General features: G+C 41.1%; 1 protein-coding gene across 4 annotated transcripts in view; it reads left to right on the top strand.

The window, feature by feature from the left end:
- Positions 1-20,908, top strand: part of PPP1R12B (protein phosphatase 1 regulatory subunit 12B) — a 158,440-nt gene that overhangs the window by 15,797 nt on the left and 121,735 nt on the right. For all 4 annotated transcript variants that reach the window (XM_065402540.1, XM_065402538.1, XM_065402537.1 and 1 more), the window contains exon 2: positions 18,700-18,830. In XM_065402540.1, coding sequence (XP_065258612.1) covers positions 18,700-18,830 — 131 coding nt within the window. The remainder of the gene's footprint in view (positions 1-18,699; positions 18,831-20,908) is intronic.

Below are 20,908 nucleotides of genomic sequence, written 5' to 3'. Positions count from 1 at the left end.
TGTATTTCTGCTGGGAATAAAATTGAAATTTGTAACAGCAAATCTGATTCTGCATTACTTTGTACACAGAAGGTCACTATTCCTGACTATTAGCATTTAAAGGGACGCTTCATTAAGACTAATGAGGAAAGTTCACACCTTAGTACTGTTCAGTTTTCAAGCTGAGATTCAGCAGTATGACCTTGCCTTGCTTATACACCTCTACCCCGATATAACGCTGTCCTCGGGAGTCAAAATAGCTTACCGCGTTATAGGTGAAACTGCATTATATTGAACTTGCTTTGATCCTCTGGAGCGCGCAGCCCCGCCCCTCCGGAGTGCTGCTTTACCGTGTTACATCCGAATTCGTGTTATATCGGGTCGCGTTATATCGGGGTAGAGGTGTAATGTGATCCAGGGTGTTTAAAATTGGAAAGGCTAGAAACTGCTTAAATCTCAGTCTGGAGAAAACTGCAAAATCCTTAACACCCTTAACTATACAGTTCTCTCCAGGCTTCTGTGAATTATTTATTCACATAATTTGAATATTGAAGAACAAACAGAATTATTCCTACAGAATGGATTTCCTGTGCTACTTCATTGCTAATGGGAATTTCCTTTTTTAAACAGTGGTGGTAAATATCTCCCATTTGTCATTCGATGAAGGGTTCAGTAGCAGGTTCTGAAGCTGCAGCTCTCAAATTGCCAAAGGAACCTATAAAATGCACTACTCAGCATGCTCTGTCCATGACCTCTAAGTTATTTTATTTTTCATTTGGGTATACTAATTCTCAAATTCCTTCCTTCTACCGATCACTTCATAAGAGATCTTTCCACACACTACCTCCCCTAACATCCCAGTCCTCAATACATGGTTCTCAATGTCTTTTCCTGGGGCCCACCAGGAAAGACTTCATGAACCACTGATAGTCCACAGATGGCAGTATGGGAGATATGCAGTTGGAAACTTATCTGTTCATTTCAGTTTATTTCATATTTTACTTTGAAGAAGGCTTATTTTTTTTTTAAATTACAAAACTTCCTTTCCCTATATTTAGGCATGGCCAAATTAGATTTTTATTTATTTTGTAACTTTGATGGATCATAACTGTTTATTTTAAAGCACTTTTTAATTTTTATCAATTATAGGAGGATCAGACAGTGGGGTCAGGCAGTAATTATTTAATTACAGTAGATGTTCAGATTCAAAAAGTTAAAACTTTATAACGTTAAAACACCAAATTGTCAACATCACATGTCAAAATATACAAAGTAAATATCCTGAAATTAAACTCTTAAGTTCTCAAGCAGCATTTTTGCTACTTTGGTATCCATAAATTTCACTTATTATCGATTGATATATTTGCCGGTTTGTGCATGCGTAGTGTACAGATCTAATTCTTCCAAGCCTATCTATATTCAAGAGAAGTGTTTAGCAACCCTAATAGGGTAGAGAGCATCCTGTTATGATTAAGGGCAGCACAATCTGAGCTCTGAGCAGAAGCATGATTGACACCTCTCAAATCGCATCAAATGCCTGTGCCAATTCTATATTGTTCTTTAAAAACATAGTAAGTGGAAACACCATTTATCAGGGGACTGACAGCAGACTCCTACGCTTGCTCTTTTCCTCATTCATTAGTCTAAGAACTTAGTGTTGGCCACATTCTGGACTTACAAGCTGTTTGTAAACAACTTCAATCTTTTTGCTCATCTCCAGAAAACATACAACTTCTCTCCGTTTGGGAAAGAAACCCTGTCAAGTTATGTTTAAAGTGTCAAAGGCAACGCTTCCTCACAGGTTGAAACCTTTGTCAATATGAAGGGAACTTGCCCTGCAAGCTGTAAACCCTAGCTACTGCATTTTGCAATGGCAATGCGTACACCTATTCCTGCTCAGTGGGAAACTTAGGGCCAGTCTCCACTACCATGCTACATCGTGATGTATCTAGCAGAAAAAATGTATGTATCTAGCCGGAAAGGTTCCACTCTGCCATTTGCCACGTTATTGTGCTTGTAAAATTAGAGCTGGAACAGGGGTGAAATTAACACAGGACTTACCGGTACGGGGGCCGGCTCCAGCCCCCAGAAGGGGCGGGGCCTCAGGCAGAAGGGGCGGGGCTGGGGGGGGGGTCAGCATCCCCCAGCCAGACTATCTACGCTGCCTGGCCCGTGGCGTCCGGGGCTCCAGTAGTGATTTAAAGGGAGCGGCTAGAGCCATGGGCCCTTTTAAATCACCGGCCCTGGGGCAGCTGCTTCTTTCCTCCCCCCCCCCCCAATCAATGGCCAGGGTGGGAGGGAAGGGCAAAAGGGGCAATGACACTTTAAGTAGGGTCCTTTGCCTACTTTAACGTTGCTGGCCCTTTTGCGCCCCCCGCTGCCCCCCCCCCCCCCCCCGGCTGCGGCCCTGCTGTGTATGGGCCAGTACTGGTGGCCACTTTTTACCGGTGGGCAGTACCAGCTTACTTTCACCCCTGAGCTGAATTACCTGGCCTATGTTTATCTGGGGGGGAGGGGAAGGCACAGAGCTAAAACATTGTAGGGGGTTGTTAGCATGACATCTGTTTTTGGTAGGAGATGTGAAATTGCCTGAAAACATAGAATATTTGTGTTGCATTGATCTTTCAGACTCCAACTTATTCAGACATGAATAGTTGTGGATCCAGCCACACTGTACTACTAACTTAAACTCCTTCAGGAACTACTGTCAATGGTTATGGCCCTTTACAATTGATGCCATTTACTTCTAGAGCTAAGAACACAAGGGTCGCTTATTAGAACCCGTTTGCTAGTTACAAACACTGGATGTAGCTAAATCCTCCTTCAGTCTTCTATCCCTGACTAATGTACAATAGGCAGAACTTTTTTCTGTTATGAAATCTGAAGTTACTCAGTCCAGGGGCTGAAAATTACAGTAGTTTTAGGGTCAGGATTTTCTACATTCAGTTCCAGCTGTGTGGCAAAAAGAACTAGTAGGTCAAGTGACATGTTTATGGTGTCTAACCTACTGAACCATTAGGGTTGTCAGCTTTCTAGTGACAGGCTTTATTTTTTTAGCTCTGGCAGCTCAAGAGATATTGAACTCATTCCAGTATGCTTTCAGATGGTATAAAGCATTGGCTTCTAGCGATTATTTCAATACTGGGTACTAAAATCATGTTGGAATTTGGGGCAGGGGAGGCAGGGCAGAAGGATGGGCGTAAAGCATGACAGACACTTTACTAGGTATGCATTCTGGGCAGTGAGAGTTGTCAAAACACTAATTCTGGTCAGTGATTAGGAATGGAAGAAAGCTGATGTGGAGACTGTGTGGATCATTGTATGCATGTAAATCAATCCTTCATTCACTGAGTGAAAGAATAACAAACTGGTATTGCTCTCAGGGCTGGCTCCAGCATTTCTGCCGCCCCAAGCGCAAAAAAAAAAAAAAAAAAAAAAAAGCCGCGATTGGCGGCGGCAATTGGGGAAAAGAAAAAAAAAAGACGCGATCGGCGGCAGCAGTTCGGCAGCAGGTCCTTCGCTCCTAGAGGGAGTGAGGGACCTGCCGCCCCCGAATTGCTGCAGGTGCCTCCCCTCTCCCTTGGCCGCCCCAAGCACCTGCTTGTTAAGCTGGTGCCTGGAGCCTGCCCTGATTGCTCTACATATGGAAGATGCTCTACTGTAAGATCAGCCCATAAAAAAGGCCTTTAATAGTAGTGTTTGCACAGACGTACTTTGCATAATTGGCAAAGATCATTGGTGCATGTTCATCAAAATGCTAATTGCCTGCAAATCTAATGAGGGGGTAGCTGTCTGCAGTGGTGATGGTCCATACATATGAATGTTTGCCTGTCATATAGCAAAGGCAGAGGCTATTACCTTGCTTCCTAGGCCTAGCTTAGCAAACTTTTGGCTTGACTAAATTTAGGGGCTACATGTCAGTCTGATCTTGCTTTCTTTATATGGATGGCACCTGTTACTACCAAGGGCTATTGTATCGCAGAGTACTAACATGCCAAGGGATAACCAGATGAAAGGAGATAATACAGAAACTATGTGAATGTGGCTTATTTATCCTCATTTTAAGAGGAGGTAAATTTAAGTAACAAGCGTTGAAGTGATTTGCCCAAGAACACGTAAAGACAATAGCATGGCCCTGGGGAGAATCCAGAATTGGACTCCAAGTCTTGTGCTTAAACCAATGAGTTTACATTACTGAAATCTTTTTCACTGTCTGCTACCTTCTTGCCCTTTCTTTCAGCCCTACAGGGTTTTTATTAACTGTCTTCTGATTTATAACAGCTACTGTGTTTTCAGGGGAATTGTCTTATGTTCCTGTTAACTGGCCTTGATACTGCTGTGGACTTTAAGGTTTTAAATTTTTTTGACAGTAAAAGGTAACAGCAGTCTGTAAATCTTCAGCCACCAGATTAGAAAGATTACTTTCTCTTGGTGAGAATGGTGCAACTAATATCAAAGCATGGGGCAACACAGCCACATAAGTGGTGCTTAGAAATCAGTGTTGCCTTCATTTTTAGTATGCTAGGAGTTTCTCTTGATATAGTTATAATATAAGAATTCTGAAACAGTTATGTCCTGCATGAGGGATTTCAAAGGGTAATGGAAATGGATTTTAAAAGTGGATTCCTGGCAGGGAAGTGCCTACCGTGGTATTCCCATTGGGTATACTAATATTTTAGCAAGGGTAGGTTGGAAGTGTGTGGGGAAAGCCCTGCTACTCTTTTGCAGGTATTTGGATTTACAGAACCACTGGCAAATGTAACCTGGTATTGGAGATACAGGATCACTTGAAAGTGGGATTTTTGGTGGTGTCAGTTCTGACAAACGACCCTTTAAGTGGAGAGCTGTGATCATGGGACATAATGGCAAGGTCATACCTTCCCGTGCTGACAACTGCTAGCGGTGACAGTTGCAAAGCTATTTTGGGAGCTCCGTTCTGTTTTCTCTGAACTTCTGTCTCTGTGTTCCCGGATTTAACTCTGATGCTGTTCAGCTGTCATCAGGCTTGCCTTTATTTGTTGAGTGCTGGTCCTTTTGCAGTGTATGTTGACACAATAGCTTTACCCTTTCCATGCATTTAGCAGAAGAAACCTAGCCTGAAGTCATGGAGTCAAAGGCTTTGTTCTGCAGATGTTCTGCTTCTATCAAGAGAGTGTAATATTAATAAATCTTGCTGTAACAAAACTTAGTAAGACCTATGTACAGTAGTGACTGTGTGGTTTCACTGGACTGCCATTTCTCACAGACCAGGGTGTTAATACAGTAACTAAAATCTTCAGGCGCAGCTGACATTTTCCTGGTTGTTGTAAATCTTCAGCCACTTTTAAAGTCAGGTTACAAGCTTGTTAGCTCCAGTCAAATCTTACGAACAGTTTGTTCCTTGATTACATAGGGAGCAGGACGTTGTATTGGCTTTAGGTATCTTTGAGGTGCACCATATAATACATCAAGGCATCTTGTGGCTAAGGGGTAGGAATAAACTGCGTAATTCTGGTTCTACTCTTGGTTGTGCTGTAGACTTCCTGTGTGACTTTTGGTAAATCACTAAATCTCTCTGCTTCATGTTTCCCTATCTGTAAAATTGGGGGCGATATCTACCTACATCAAAGAGGGAGGGTGGGGTGGTTGAGCTCAACTCATTAAAAGCTTTGAAGCACTCTGCTGTCATGATATGGTAATGCTATATAACTGCAAATTGTCAGTATATTATTGTCAAGTATCAGAGGGGTAGCCGTGTTAGTCTGAATCTGTAAAAAGCAACAGAGGGTCTGTGGCACCTTTAAGACTAACAGAAGTATTGGGAGCATAAGCTTTCGTGGGCAAGAACCTCACTTCTTCAGATGCAAGAAGAAGTGAGGTTCTTACCCACGAAAGCTTATGCTCCCAATACTTCTGTTAGTCTTAAAGGTGCCACAGGACCCTCTGTTGCTTTTTAGTATATTATTGTGTAACTTCCTAATCAGTCATGCCAAATAAATTAGTCTTAGTCAGTTATGCATATTACAGAACTAACAGTTTGGAGGGAAGACCTTCCTCTCACAACGGAAGCAAAGGGTTGAGTATTAAAAAGACAGTCTTCATGAATTTTGCTCAGTTTTTAAAAAAATCAGTTAAAAGTAGCTTTGGGGACTTCAGAGTCCCCCTCCTGGTTCTTGTAATTTTTTTTTTGACCTATTTTCCAATTTTTACCTATCTTAACAGTGTTGCCATGTGACCCATCCAAACAGAGGAAACTGACTTTATAAAGTGTAGCCAAATACACAAATTAAACTGAAAACATGATTTTTTTCATATAATCTTTCGGTTACACTATTGTTAGTATGCATTGTAGCAATAGTAGGGATCAAATTGTGTAATTCATTGTGGCGGTATCCTGAACCAAATTGCCAAAATCAGCCAAAAATACAAGGAATATTTTTGTTTCCAGACATTTTACTTGCATAACTAGATTTCATTAGTTCTTATTAAGGGTGAATTGCTTTTACTGTTTTTAGACAAATATTTAGGTTGACCATATTTATTGCAAAGACTAAACATGAACATAACTTTCATGATGTCTCTAGTAAAAATCTGACAAGTAGGTCATAAGTTCTGTCACAGTAGCTGATTGAGAGAAAGCTTTAAAGGCTTCATGTCCATAGCAAGAGAGTAACTTTAGTTGCTGTTTAGCTAGTTTGGCATATGACAACTGACACTAAACTCGTTTAGTCTCTTGCATGGAGGGGAAGGATGCAGAAACCATGCTTTCTGAACCGAAGAAGACTCTTGTATCCTCTCAGAGCATAGTACTGTACTCATGGTTAGGCACTTCTCATTGCCAGTATCCAGCTACTATAACTCTTTAACTCCACCTTGTTCAGAGCAAACCTTTAAAACTAAATTCTTAGCATGATTTGGACCTGCCTAAACTTGCTGAAAATGGCTTAGCTGCACCTGTTTGGTTGCTCCCATTACAGATGCCTGTTGTCAGCACCAGGTAAATTTCCTAGGGTGGACAGGCTAAATCAGCAGCTTCTACTGTTCCTGACAGCTAATGCAGAATCTCCTACAGCTCAATAGGTAGAGCTACCTCTTCGTGATGCAAAGGTGCCTACTTCAGGTTTCTTCTAGGATAGATTCCTTCTGAGGAGAAGAACACTAAAGGAATACATTTTTGCTGTCCTTTTATTTATTTATTTATGTAGTAGTTCTAGCTGTCTTTCCAACACTTAGGCCAGGTCTACACTACTGCGGTAGTTCGACAGCTGGCAATCGAACTTCCGGGTTCGATTTATCGCGTCTGGTCTGGACGCGATAAATCGATCCCGGAAGCGCTCGCCGTCGACTGCGGTACTCCAGCTCGGCGAGAGGAGTACCGCGGAGTCGACGGGAAGCCTGCCTGCCGCATGTGGACCGCGTCTGAACCGCGGTAAGTTCGAACTAAGGTATGTCGACTTCAGCTACGTTATTCACGTAGCTGAAGTTGCGTACCTTAGTTCGAATTTGGGGGTTAGTGTAGACCAGGCCTTAGAGACAGTCCCTGCTCTGAGGAGCTCCTAATCTAAAGGCAGAGGTCAGGGAAAGGGAGTAAAAATAGGCAAGTTGTATACAAATCGCTTTACTATTGGCAGTGTGACAGGGAGGTTTTTCGAGAGACTTGCATATGGGCAGGGTAGGGCCTGTGCTGTTGCATGAAGTGAGGTCCTACCATGGATAGTGGGCTGCATGAAAGAGGCTCGGAGGTGACCATATTAAAATCTGATTGTGCAAAGCTTGACAAGGACGGGCAGAGTTATGTAGAACTTTGAAGGTGATAACAAAGTTTAAATTTGAGACTATATTGGCTGGGAAGACAATGAAAAGATTAAAAAAAAAATCAGGAGTTCCATGAACACACTCATGGACAAGGAAGTTTATTGGCAGTATTTTGAATAGACTGAATGGGGCAACATGTCTTTGGGAAGCCAGAGAGGAGGATGTTGCAGTAATCAAGATGGGATAAAGTGGGGGTCTGAATCTCTTTAACTTGATTACTTAGCTGCATGCTACATTGCAACTTTTCTACTGTTCTAGCTGTAATTCTCAGTAAGAAGGTGGTACGCAGCTGACAGTTTACACTCTACACATATGTAAAGGGAAGTGCATGTTAAAATAGAGTTCTTCAATACTGTTTTCTCTTGCTAGAAATGGGTGAGGCTTGCTGCCCAGGGGTCTGACTCAGCAACATTATTGCCTTTTCTCTTAAGAGCTGCGTGAGTCATGGAAGGGTGCTGATACAGGGTTCTGCCATAGGCCAGTTTATTTATAGTAAAGGTCAGCATGCCATGAAAGCCATACAGGTTACCCTGCTCACCCTTTCCCCATTCTGCATATCCAAACAAATCTAATTTTGTGGAGGTTTTTTACTCTTAAACAAATTCTGCTAAACTGGGGAGGAAGCCCAGGAAATGCAGAAGTGGTCTATGGTTTTAAAGCACAATGAATCAGCAACTACTCCGTGGCAGCTTTGCTCCCAAACTCTTGTGTGTAGACATGGGAGCTGTTCTGTGATCACATGGCATAGGGCAATGGGACATATTGTCTGTAAACTAAATATTTGTTCAATTGGACTAAGTGAAGTATAGAAATGAAACATACTGTGGGCCAAGATCACCCTTGGCATAGCTGAGTTGACTCAAGTGTAGTTACACCATTTAACTTGGTTCACTGACTTACATCACACTAGCAAACTACACCGGTAAATTGGCAATTAAGAGGCTTGTAGAGTACTGGGGAGCGAAGGTACTCTCTTAAAGTATTAATATGGGCTGTTCTACTTGTGTCCTGGAAAGGAGTGACACGTGGCCAATTTCAGGATTTATTTGTAAGCAGTTAATTAAAGTCTACATAGTTTGATCTCTCAGTTCTGGAGTATGTAGTAAAATCCCATAAAATTTGGTGAACCCTCGGAGGGGGGGGAGCATAACATGGACATCTGTAATACTCTGAATGTCTCCATCTGCCTCAGTATTCATCCACACTTGAACCCATCCACATTTTCCCTACTTATGAGGTTTTTCCTGTAACCAGCTGATTCCAGACAATTCCTTGGAAATGTTATGATGGGATTGGAGGTGGGGGAGGGGGTGTCTCACCTATATATAGGTGCATTGTGATAGTGTCTGGGATCCCCAGTCATGGACCAGGGTCCCATTCTGCTAGGCGCTTTACAAACACATACCGTCCCTGCCTCAAAGAGCTTACAGTCTAAATAGTCTCTCTAGGGGCCTGTGGGGGATCTCTTCTGAGATCACTGGCATAAATGAGCAGTAAATCTGGTCAGACACAAACATTTCATGAGAATTTCATTACATTTTCTTCTATTTCCCTAAACTAAATCTTCCATCAGCCCCATTGAGCAGATTGTCGGCATCTGTGTTGGTGTATTGCGGCCCAGATGTGTCCGGTCCCCTTCAATACCTTTGCCACTCTTCATGTCTCCTCCTAGGAGGAGTGAAATCCAAAGAAAGCCTGGCTGTGTATCAGGGTGGATTTGGTTTAAATCAAATTGATTTAAATCACTAGTCAGACTCGATTTAATCATGGTTTTCTACATAAAAGTGCATTCTTGTTGGTTGTTATAACCTTAATACATATTCTTCACAAGTCAGAGATAGATGTAAATTTCATTTTTAGAAGGCAAAAAGAACAGGAGTACTTGTGGCACCTTAGAGACTAACAAATTTATTAGAGCATAAGCTTTCGTGGGCTACAACCCACTTCTTCGGATGCATCCGAAGAAGTGGGCTGTAGCCCACGGAAGCTTATGCTCTAATAAATTTGTTAGTCTCTAAGGTGCCACAAGTACTCCTGTTCTTTTTGCGGATACAGACTAACACGGCTGCTACTCTGAAACCCATTTTTAGAAGGTACACACTATACATTTTTAAAGTGATTTATTTTGAAAACTCTCAGATTAGTTTTACAGCTATATCAGAAAATGAATGATTTTTTGGTTATTTCATTTACCAAAGGTAATTGAAGCAGATATTTATAAAGTCATTGGGAGGTGAACTATCTCCAATTCAACAGGTTAATCATTAATATTTGGAGATTTTCTTGCTCTGCTGTATTAGGAGGAGAACATCACCCGACAGACATTTAAATTGTTTTATTTAATTAAAACAACATTATGTATTCTGGATTTTTTTCTTCAACAGCAAACATATAATATTTTAACAAAACAAGCATATGAATTTTTGAGTTTAAACATTCAAGTTTTTTAAAATCAGGTTTGTTTTTGTTAAAAATTGTTTTTAACTAAAATAGTTAAATGAAATATTAAAAAAAAAATTAAATCGACTGTGTCAGTCAGGTCAACATGAGAAACTTAAAATATTGGGTTCTGCAGCTAACTCAGTCGTCTTCACTTCATTTTCCTGTTTGTTCATAATCTGGATAAGAAAAACAAGCTTTCCTGCTTTTTCAGGTCCCAAACGATTTCTCAAATTGGAACGAATTAGTCCAAAGGAAGAAAATATTCTTTTTGCACCAGCAGAAGAAGCTACGGCTGTTAAAAGTGAGATAGATTATCACTTCAACAGTCTCTAAATCCAAGTGCTTAAGTGACTTCCACCAGTTCACTGGTGTGACTTTCTTTAAAACATCATCAGCAAACATATATTTCTTGAATGGTTCTTATTCCCAAACTGGGTCTCTTTTAAGGCCTGCTGCCATTATAGGTTTTTCCTTCTAGTGAGAGAATGGTATGGTATATCTCAAATAAATGAAAGCTACACTCAGAAAGACCTCAAGACTTTTGGAATATGCTGCTCAATCAGTTTCACTTTTGTTTCTACTGCCTGTCCCTCCCTTCTCACATTTATCTCCAGACTTCTTCTCCTTGTCCAGATCTATTCCGCCCCCAACAATCTTCTGTTCATTGAACTTTTTGAAACTTTGCACTTTGAGAGAGAGGTAAGGGATTGACTCTGTGTACACAAATTTGCAGAGGGACAATAGAGTTCAGGTCTGTTATTTCTCACCTTTCTTTCTTTCTTTCTTTCTTTCTTTCTTTCTTTCTTTCTTTCTTTCTTTCTTTCTTTCTTTCTTTCTTTCTTTCTTTCTCTCTTTCTTTCTTTCTTTCTCTCTTTCTCTCTTTCTCTCTTTCTTTCTTTCTTTTTCTCTTTCTTTCTTTCTTTTTCTCTTTCTTTCTTTCTTTCTTTCTTTCTCTTTCTTTCTTTCTTTCTCTTTCTTTCTTTCTTTCTCTTTCTTTCTTTCTTTCTTTCTTTCTCTTTCTTTTATTTACATTTTTGCTGTTAACAAGCATGTTACTTCTGGAGATGCAAATCCACAGTTTGAGAACTGCAAAACTTAGCATCTCTGATGGTATCTTCTAGACTGAGCACTGAGTCCCATTGGGTAGATAGAAAGATTAACCTAAATAATCTACACAGAAGCCCTTGGCACCCCATAAAATTGGGTCCCTAATCCATGAACTATTGGAACTCATTTACAAAACTTTTCTTAAACCTTACATGAATATATTGTCTCATACTATAGAATTAGAATGTATAATCCCTATTCCATGAGATGAGATCTTTGAACTATAACGTATCTTAATTAAAACTATCTTTAGATTGGTTTTTTCCTCAAAAAGCATTTGATCAAATAATTGATTTTTAGCCACGCTGCTGTGTATTTCAATTCTCTGAACTGTTGGGACAGACCTCCATGTGCACTGACTGATTCTGATGCGGGACTGACAGCTAGCAATGTTTTCATAGTGATAGTATTTCAAATAGAAATGAGATTTTAGCTGGTTGCTGATCTAGCAAAGATTTGCTGTGTTGTGTGCCCCCATGTTTTTGTGTCCCTTTCTATTAGCTCAAAACAGACTTCATGCTTTCTAAGTGACCACCTTAGCAAGAGCTATTGCCAGATAATGCAATAAAATCATGTGGATCTGTACCTGCTACCTGAGGTTGGAGGTGGGAAGCTAATATTTGGAAACTGCAAGCTTTATAAACTGAGTTTTTCCTCCCAATGAAAAACTGCTAGGGGGTCTGGTCCCCTGCCAGGACCAGAGAGAACACAAGGAGGTGCAGATAGAAGTTACTCAGCAACGACAGAGATTTGAAGCATACAAGCGATCTTCCTTTGAATCCTAGTTCTAGGCACTGCATGAAACTTGCAGTGAGAGTCACTAAAGTATAAAATAATATACTTAATTGTAAAAAGCATTTAGAATGAAGTAGCTGCCAATAAAAATACATGGGTCACTAATACTTTTACCCACATAAGAGGCCAATGCTGGTCCTTTCTAAGGGTAGCCCTGCTGAAAATCTTAGGCTAGAGCAGTGGTTCTCAAACTTCATTGCACTGAGACCCCCTTCTGCCAACAAAAATTACTACATGACCCTGGGTGGGGGTGGGTCAGAGCCTGAGCCCCACTGCCCCGGGCTGAAGCCCTTGTACTTCGGCTTCAGCCCCGGGCGGCAGGGCTCAGGCTTCGGCTTCAGCCCCAGGGCCCAGCGAGTCTAACGCTGGCCCTGGTGACCCCTTTAATGTGGGGTTGCGACCCACAGTTTGAGAACCTCTGGGCTAGAGTGAACAGTACAGATGGTATCCATAATTTCTCTCCTTCCTCTCCCATTCCATCAGATTATTTAGTTGGTATTGGTCCTGCTTTGAGCAGGGGGTTGGTAGATAACCTCCTGAGGTCCCTTCCAACCCTGAGATTCTGTGATCCCAGTGCAAGCTGTATTTCTTCTTCTTTTTGCAAGTTTTACACAATCACACACTGTACTTTAGCCTGCTCTAGAGGAAACTTGTAGTGTTTCCACATTTGAGCAACTGTTGTAAGTGGACTCTAGTATTGTCTAAAGCTGAAAGGGGTGAGAATTCTTGACTATTTTTTACTTTTCCGTACACAAGAAAACAAAATTCAGTAAATGGTGTAGCTAGGGGGCCTTGTCTTCCACGTTTCATACGAAACAATTGCCCAGCTAAAAAACAGTGTTTTCTATTTCTATGCTAAGCTTCTTTTGGAGAAGTTGAAAGCTGTGTGCTGTATTAATACAATATCGCTCAGTTTGATGTAGTGTTTTTGGTGAGTTCCCAAAGAGAAACACTGCATCAAATCAAAGGGGAGGACTCTTTCTACAGCCATATCACTTCTGGCTCTTAACTTGGATCTCCTAAAAATGTCAGCATGAAGGACTGTTAGCGCTTGAAGAGACCACCAAAGAAATCTAAGGGGTGTTTCAGAAGTTGGAGCTCTTCCTTCTGAATGTGTATGGAGCCAGTGCTGCAGTATGGCATTTTGTGGTACTATCTTTACGAAGAAATATAAATGCCAGGTCCTGATGACTTGTGCTCAATAAAAGATTCAGTAGCATTTTTATAAGATTATAGGCGTTGTGTTCATCTTATCTAAAATCACTCCTGTAATTTCAGATGAATATTCTCTCTCTCGTATGCATGTGCTTCTGTGAGTTTTCTCCATGTAGAGACAGTATCCAAGATTTTCCAAAGTGATTAGCAATTTTAGGTGCTTCCGTTTTTAGGAAGCCCATTTTAGGAGACACCGTCAACCGGCCTAATTTCAGAAAGTGCCGAGCACCCACCCTCTGAAAAACAGATCCCCAGTAAGGTGTCAAGTAGTGCCTCAAAGTCCCTCCTGAAAATCATGACCTATAGAATTACAGTTACGTAAGTATTTATTACAAAAGCTACTTGTGCATTTCAATTAGTTGCATGCAAGAAATCATAACTGCTAATCCTTATTCATCCTCACTTCATTAGAAATCATACACATCACTGAACCTTGTCTCAGATTTGTTCTTCCACATAGCTAGCTAATATTTAAAAAAATAAATATTTGCTAAGCAATGTCGTCACATTGCATGATCTTATAACCCTGCACAATGACATCTCATGACATTTAGATGTACGGGGCTGGAGTGAGGATTGCTTTGTTTGGATTTTAAAGGCTGCATCATTGCTACATTAAGGATTGAAATCAACTCTTACATCTTGGAATGCTCAAACTGCATGCATACATCGGCCAGGCAAATATTGCCACCTTTGAGGTGGCAAGTGAATGCCAACAGGCGAGCACAGCTTTGTAGCCTTTCTTTACTCATTGTTTTATCCTGCACTACCCAGGCGAATCAAATTACTATGCTGTAAACTTCTTTGCAGGAACTAGAGTTACCATACGTCCGGATTTTCCCGGACATGTCCGGATTTTTGGGCCTCAAATCCCCGTCTGGGAGGAAATCCCAAAAAGCCGGACATGTCCTGGGAAAATAGGGAGGGAGGGAGGGGTCGTGGGGCTTGGGTCCCAGCCGGAGCCGCTGGGGCCGGCGGTGCTCGGCTGGGGGCCGGAGCTGCTGGGGCCAGGGCGGGCCGGAGCCACTCGGCCGGAACCAGGGCCGGCGCCCCAGGGCCCGTGCCGAGCCGGGCGGGAGACGCCGGGGCCAGAGCCTCTTGGCCTGGGCCGGCTGGTCGCCGGAGGGAGCCGCTGGGCCGGACTGGGCCACGCCGCGTCCCGCCCCAGCTTACCTGCTGCCTCCCTGTTTCAGGCTTCCCGCGAACATTTGATTCGCGGGAAGCAGGGGAGGGGGAGGAGCAGGGGGGCGGAGCGTTCAGGGGAAGGGGCAGAATTGGGGCGGGGACTTTGGGGAAGGGGCGGGGAAAGGGCGGAGTTGGGGCAGGGCCAGGGCCTTGTGGAGTGTCCGCCTTTTTTTTAAATTAAAATATGGTAACCCTACAGGAACAGGTGGGGATTTATCCCTTCTCTTTCCAGCTTGCATTCCACAGGAATCGTGCAGGATGATAAATTCAAGGCCAGTACGAGACAGAGACCCCAAAGAATGCATTTCCCCCCTTTTTTGCATCTAGAAAGCTTCCTTGGAGCCCAGTTAATCTAGTGGTTTGAGTGAGGACCATTTCAGTTCCCTTAGCTGACACCCAATCTGTGCAGTTATAGTTGGTGGTGGCTATTTTTGTAGTTCGGATGATAAACAAAATAAACTCTATTCTATTTCTGTCTAACTCATACAGTGTAGACAATGTGAGTACATTCTCCTGATTGTAAAGTCAATCGTTTAAAGTTTACCTTTCAGGTAAAACTCACAGAATAACACAGTAATTTTACACAAGCAACAAATGTATAATTTTTGCCAAGTTAACTTGTATCTCAAAGCCGCATATTACAAGTTGTTCCCTGCGAATTTAAGTATTCTCTGCAGTCTGCTAAAACTATGGGTCATGAAACATTTAAAATGTTGTGTGTTAAGTCCTTTTCTTTACTCTTATTGCTCATACAAGATTTCCAGGCATAATTAGCTTTTTTTTAATATGTACATTCCCAGGTGAAAAATTAGGTAACATGGAGTTGAGTTTGTAAATATAACTTATTGAGACATGGATGGGGAAATCTTGAATCTTATCTTGTGTTTAGGATGGTATCTTTGAATTTTGAAGGCTAAGCTTATTATTGTCTATTCTTTAATTCAGGTTTCCCCAGACTTAATCTCACCTGTCCCCTAAAAAGAGATATTGACCTTCCATTCTGCCTCCAGCTCAACTTAATTTAAAATTTGTGTATAGAACCGTAAGCGTGCTAGGTAGAATTGGTGTATGATGGAGACATTTTGATGAAATTCTTGAAGAGGACTCTTGTGTGCTAAATTCAATGGAATAAATGGTCCCAGAGTCAAAAATTTTAATGTGATCCTTTCACTGTACAATGTTAAACATGGTTCAGTGTTTTGAGTACAGAGACTTGGGCCTGTTTAGTCTCATGGTGGAAACGCTAGAAAACTAATGCCAAAGTTTGGAAATTTACTGATTAGGATACACAAGAGAAAAAGAAATAAACAAAACATAAAATATTTTGAGTTTGAAATTAAGTTGTTTTGCATAACCACTCAAAGCTGCAAATTTTTGTCAAGTATCCAGCACATTTAAGGTAGTTTTAACTACTAAGAAATCCTTAATTTCAAACTCAAAATGTTTTTTTTAATACCTTTTTTCTTGTGTATGCTAATCAATACGTTTCCATCCATTCCAGTTTCCATCCAAATGCAGCTTAATACAAATCACTAGTTAAAAAATCTAGTAAATAAGAAATGCGTCTTTCATAATTTTCTAACAATACAAAATTGTAAAAATTGAGACTCTGAATAAGTGTATATTAAGCTTTATAATTGCTTAAATGTGTATAGATATTGTTTATACTCCTAGTTAGCAAATAAATACCAAATGTAGTGAAAAGACTCTCAACATGCTTAATTGTTACTAACAATGAGACAACCTCTAGGAAAATGCCTAAAAAGTGCAAATGCAAAACAAGATTTAAAATCAGTCATTTGAATCAAGGCTTCCTATTTGCTGATTTTAAATCATGATTAAAATGTGTGATTTAAATAAATCCTCCCTGTTCTGCTCTCATGTAACTTCCTCTTTTGTTCAGCAGAAGAAAATTGGGCAGATTGTTATATTTTGATGAAGCTAAAGGGCGGTCAAAATCATCTTCACAGTGGAATGGAACCTTAAGTGCTGGTCCAGTCTAAAACATGATTGTACAAATGTTTTTGTGAGGATCCATGTCTGTCTGTCTAAGTAGCAGAAGCTACTTTGGTCGGAGAAGGTCTCCCACTGACATAGCGTTGTCCACATAAGTTACACTGACATAAGCACTGATGTCGCTCAGGGGGGTGGTTTATTCACACTCCTGAGCGACATAAATTGTGCTGACATGAGCTGTAGTGTAGATGTAGCCTTAGACACCCTCCACCTTATGCCTCAGGGCTTTAAAGGGTAGGGAGTGGGTTGTAATAAAAAATCCTACAAAGGAAAAATTCCTCCTAGCAGTCCAGCCACCCCATCTCCATTCAGGTGCAAATCAGTAGACAGCAGGATTTTGATTTTTTTTTTTTTTAAAAAGGGCTGCTTCCCTGCAGGCTAGAGACAGGAATGATGTGTAACCCATGAGATGGGAAAGCTTAAGAATTTTGTCATCTTTTTTTGAAAACCTCCCTTCCTGACTAGTTAGCTCAGCATCAGTTGAGTGTGTCCTTAACATATTCAGATTTTGTTTAAAGCTTCAAAATAGGTTCCTCGCTGAAAGAGCAAACATGCTGGTAAAAGTACACAAATACCCCTGTGGACATGAGTGGTAAGAGTCCTAACTATTTAATAACTGACATCCCCCCCCCATCCCCCAATCTGCTATAGTTTAATTACAGAATGCAGGCTTTTTATTTTAGATGTTTGAGGAATGAATATGCTTATGAAGGGAACCTCATAGTATTTTTATTTCACTTCAGAAAATGTGCTCTTTGTTTCCTCACTGTTTTTTGGTGGTGAAGTCGCTTTTTGTTCAAAGGACAAAGTGGCTATTTTCAGGTTGTGTATCGCAACAAACATGCCATGGTGGCCTCATTAGGGACCTTAGGAAGTCTGCAGCCATGGCCTACAGATGATCAGTCTGGCTAGAGGCCAAACACCCATATATGTGAACATAGGAGGTGTGTAATCCTTCAGTACTTACTACACCTCTGGCCTCCAAGTAACTCGTTTTATCTTCCCATCTACTCCTTCCCCTGCGAAAAAAGTTAAAAGGACTCCTTGATAAGCACAAACAAGAACACAACAGAGAATCACAAATGAGTCCAGCTACTTTTGAGCAATGAAGGGATAAAGTGTTTAACTTCCAAGTATTCATTCTCTTTTGCGAGCTTGTGTATATTTGAAACATTGTCCAATTTGCCTAAAACTGATCAGAAGAATTCCACTCTGTATGTCAACTATTGGGCAGATTGTTATATTTTGATGAAGCTAAAGGGTGGTCAAAATCATCTTCACAGTGGAATGGAATCTTAAGTGCTGGTCCAGTCTAAAACATGATTGTACAAATGTTTTTGTGAGGATCCATGTCTGTCTGTCTAAATGATTTCAACGCCAGATCTGCTCAGGTTACATGGGAAAACATTTGTCCTTACACTCAGCTCTGCAGGCTTAGCCTGGGATCTGAAAGTCAAGCTGGTTCTTTCTGGCAACCTCATAGCAAAAGTTTCTGCAGTTGAAATCTAGTAGTATTGATACGCATGCTAGACTAGAATCCCACTCTCTCTTAAATAGCTGTTTGGATTCTGTAGTGCTAACAGGAATAGTCAGATTTAATTTTAGTCAGTAAGGTAAGCAAAAACTACTCTTAATAAATGAGTTTGAGTAACAATATGACATTTTTATGTCGTCACTTCTCAGTAAAATTTCATTTTCACTACGGAGTCATCTGTATAAAGGGGCAAATATCCCGTGTGCAGAAGTTCTGATTTTCCTGCATGTTTGACTGTTAATTTCCCTGAACTCATACTTGGGCTGTACAACCCTAATGCAATAGTTATTTCCTGGAGTGTCCTGTCATTCATGTCATTGAAACTTTTCTGGAACACCATGATCTAAATAAATCTACAAGTTGCCTTGCTTACAGGAATCTAATGGCATACCTAAGATGAATATAGACAGATCACTTTACAGCATGATCCTTTCCTCTGAGGCAGGGTGCGTATGGGGGAGGGAGGGAACAGGACAAACCAGTACAGAGATATCAGAGGCAGAGCTGTCAGGTAGACAGACATCAGTGAGCAGGCGTAGTGTGGGTGTGAAGCCTAGGTATCACTTACTGCTAGTAAACCGAAAATGGAAGTTGTTTACTATATTTAACACCACCTGCTTCCTCCCCCATAGGCCTGTATAGACGAGAACCTGGACATGGTGAAGTTCCTGGTAGAAAATGGAGCCAGTGTAAACCAGCAGGATAATGAGGGCTGGACCCCCCTTCACGCTGTGGCATCCTGTGGCTATCTGAACATAGCAGAGTGAGTGAGTTTCAAGCTGTCATGGGTATTTACAATAACAGATTCCACACCCTCCTCCTCAGATCTGGCACATGGAAGGCTGATGCCATGTGACTCGGAACAGTAGATCTTGGAAATGCTAAGTTAAAAGGATAGAAGATAAGTTACTCTTAGTCTTTGCTATTGATTGTAGGGGTTTGGGTGGAAGATGACACCAGTCTGCCTTTTGATAATTGCATCTGAAGTGCTTAATGCATTGTCAGATGTCTAAGCTAAAATTTGCTGAGCAAAACAGAAGCACAGTGACTGACAGTGTGCACACTAGAGAAACGAGGTGGGTGAGGTAATATCTTTTATTGGACCAACTTCTGTTGGTGAGAGAGACAAGCTTTCAAACTTACACAGAGCTCTTCTTCAGGTCACACTAATAAAGCACAAATCAGCTGCAGCTCAACTACTTGCTGAGCAGCTGTGCCGCTCCCCCTTCAAAAGGGAATGCATGCAGAATTGTAAACTTCTTTTCTGGTGTACATTTGAAAAACATCATAGGTTTAACTACCTTGATGCTGTTACTCCTGTTTAAACTCCTATCATCAGACACCGTGCACAAGTGTAAAGTGGTTAAATTATTGGATTAAGCAGCACCAGTGTAAAGCCTTGCTTTTTATACCCATGCAGCACCTCTGACTAGGGGTTTGCAGGATAACTATAGTGATGTCCTCTTGAAAATGTTCCTAATGTAGACAGGTCCTTGGAGTACAACTGCTCAAAAGGCATGAAAAGCCCTTAGGGGAAGGGTAGATGTTTGGGCTGCAGTGTCCCCAGTATGCTAACACCGTTCTCTTCAAATCCAGATTGTGTTCCCGTTATTTACAAGCTGCCTGACAAAGATGGAGGACTAAGTAAAAGTAACTACCTGTTACTTAATCCAGTTAAAATGGGTGTTGCTATGTTGGGTTTTCGTGTAACATTTAGGTACAACACAAGGGATTGGGCGCAACACAGATAACTAGGCAAAATTCTCTATCATGTTACACACAAGTTCAGACTGGATGGTCTAATGGTCCCTTCTGGCCTTAATTGATTAATCTTTGATTACAAATGCTGTAAATTAACAAATGTAAATGTAAAAATAGAGTGCTAAATCTTATTGACTTTTTTTTGGTCCAGTAGGTTTTTAAAAATATTTAATTTTAAAAACAGAAGGCTTGTCTACATGGAGACAGTCAGGAAAGTTAATACAAATTAACTAAAGGTGTGGATTTGTTAAATTGCACCTGTGTGGACACGCTCATTCAGAATTAAAGTAGGCTAAATTTGGTGTAGGTAAGATCATAGAGTGACTTGCTCCTCAAGATTACTCTGACTTCAGTACTTGGAATCAGTAAGTGTGCTGAGAGGACTAACACTCTGCAATTGACCGTGGTATTCATTCTAACCCATGGGCCCAATAACTCTAGTTGCATTGGGTGGGATGTTACGATATTAGATTTGTTGTTCTAAGCCAGCCAGTTACTGTGAGGATCTGTTTAGGAAAGTGGTATAATTGGAATCAAAATATTGCAAAACTAAGCAATAGGGTTCTCATTTGGTTGAGCTGTGCTTCTGAAAAGCAGACTGGCTCATACCCAAGGCAAATAGAAATTAGCAATTTTTTTCTTCAATCTCTGTTCCATGCATTGACCTAACCCAAGAAATGTCCACTACAGTTCAGTTACTCCTGTCTTCTCATGGGTGGTCTTTTGCCTGAGTGGCCCAGGCAGACTCTGCACCATTGCACTGATGGTGAGCGGCGGGGAATGCTAATTTCCAGTGGCAAAGGGTTAATGAAGGTGTTTTTTGTGGGTTTAACTTAGGTGAGGAAGAATATTTTGACAAAGATGTGTAACATTTTTGATAGAGGACGTTTAGGGGAAAGCTCAAGTATAAAATGACAAACTTGGCATCAAATATCAATGCAATTTCTGCACATCCTAAGACCCCATCAAAGATATCATGGAGCTAATAAGCTTAGTGGATGTGCAGAGTTTGGGGGAAAGCTACTGTGTTTTTTCATGTCTAAATTCAGAGCATAGAGAAGCTTCCAGATACTGTATAAA

The sequence above is a fragment of the Emys orbicularis genome, chromosome 4 (assembly GCF_028017835.1).
Source record: "Emys orbicularis isolate rEmyOrb1 chromosome 4, rEmyOrb1.hap1, whole genome shotgun sequence".
Classification (NCBI taxonomy): Eukaryota; Metazoa; Chordata; order Testudines; family Emydidae; genus Emys; species Emys orbicularis.
The sequence above is the reverse complement of the archived record's forward strand: the minus strand, read 5'-3'. Positions and strand labels throughout refer to the sequence as shown.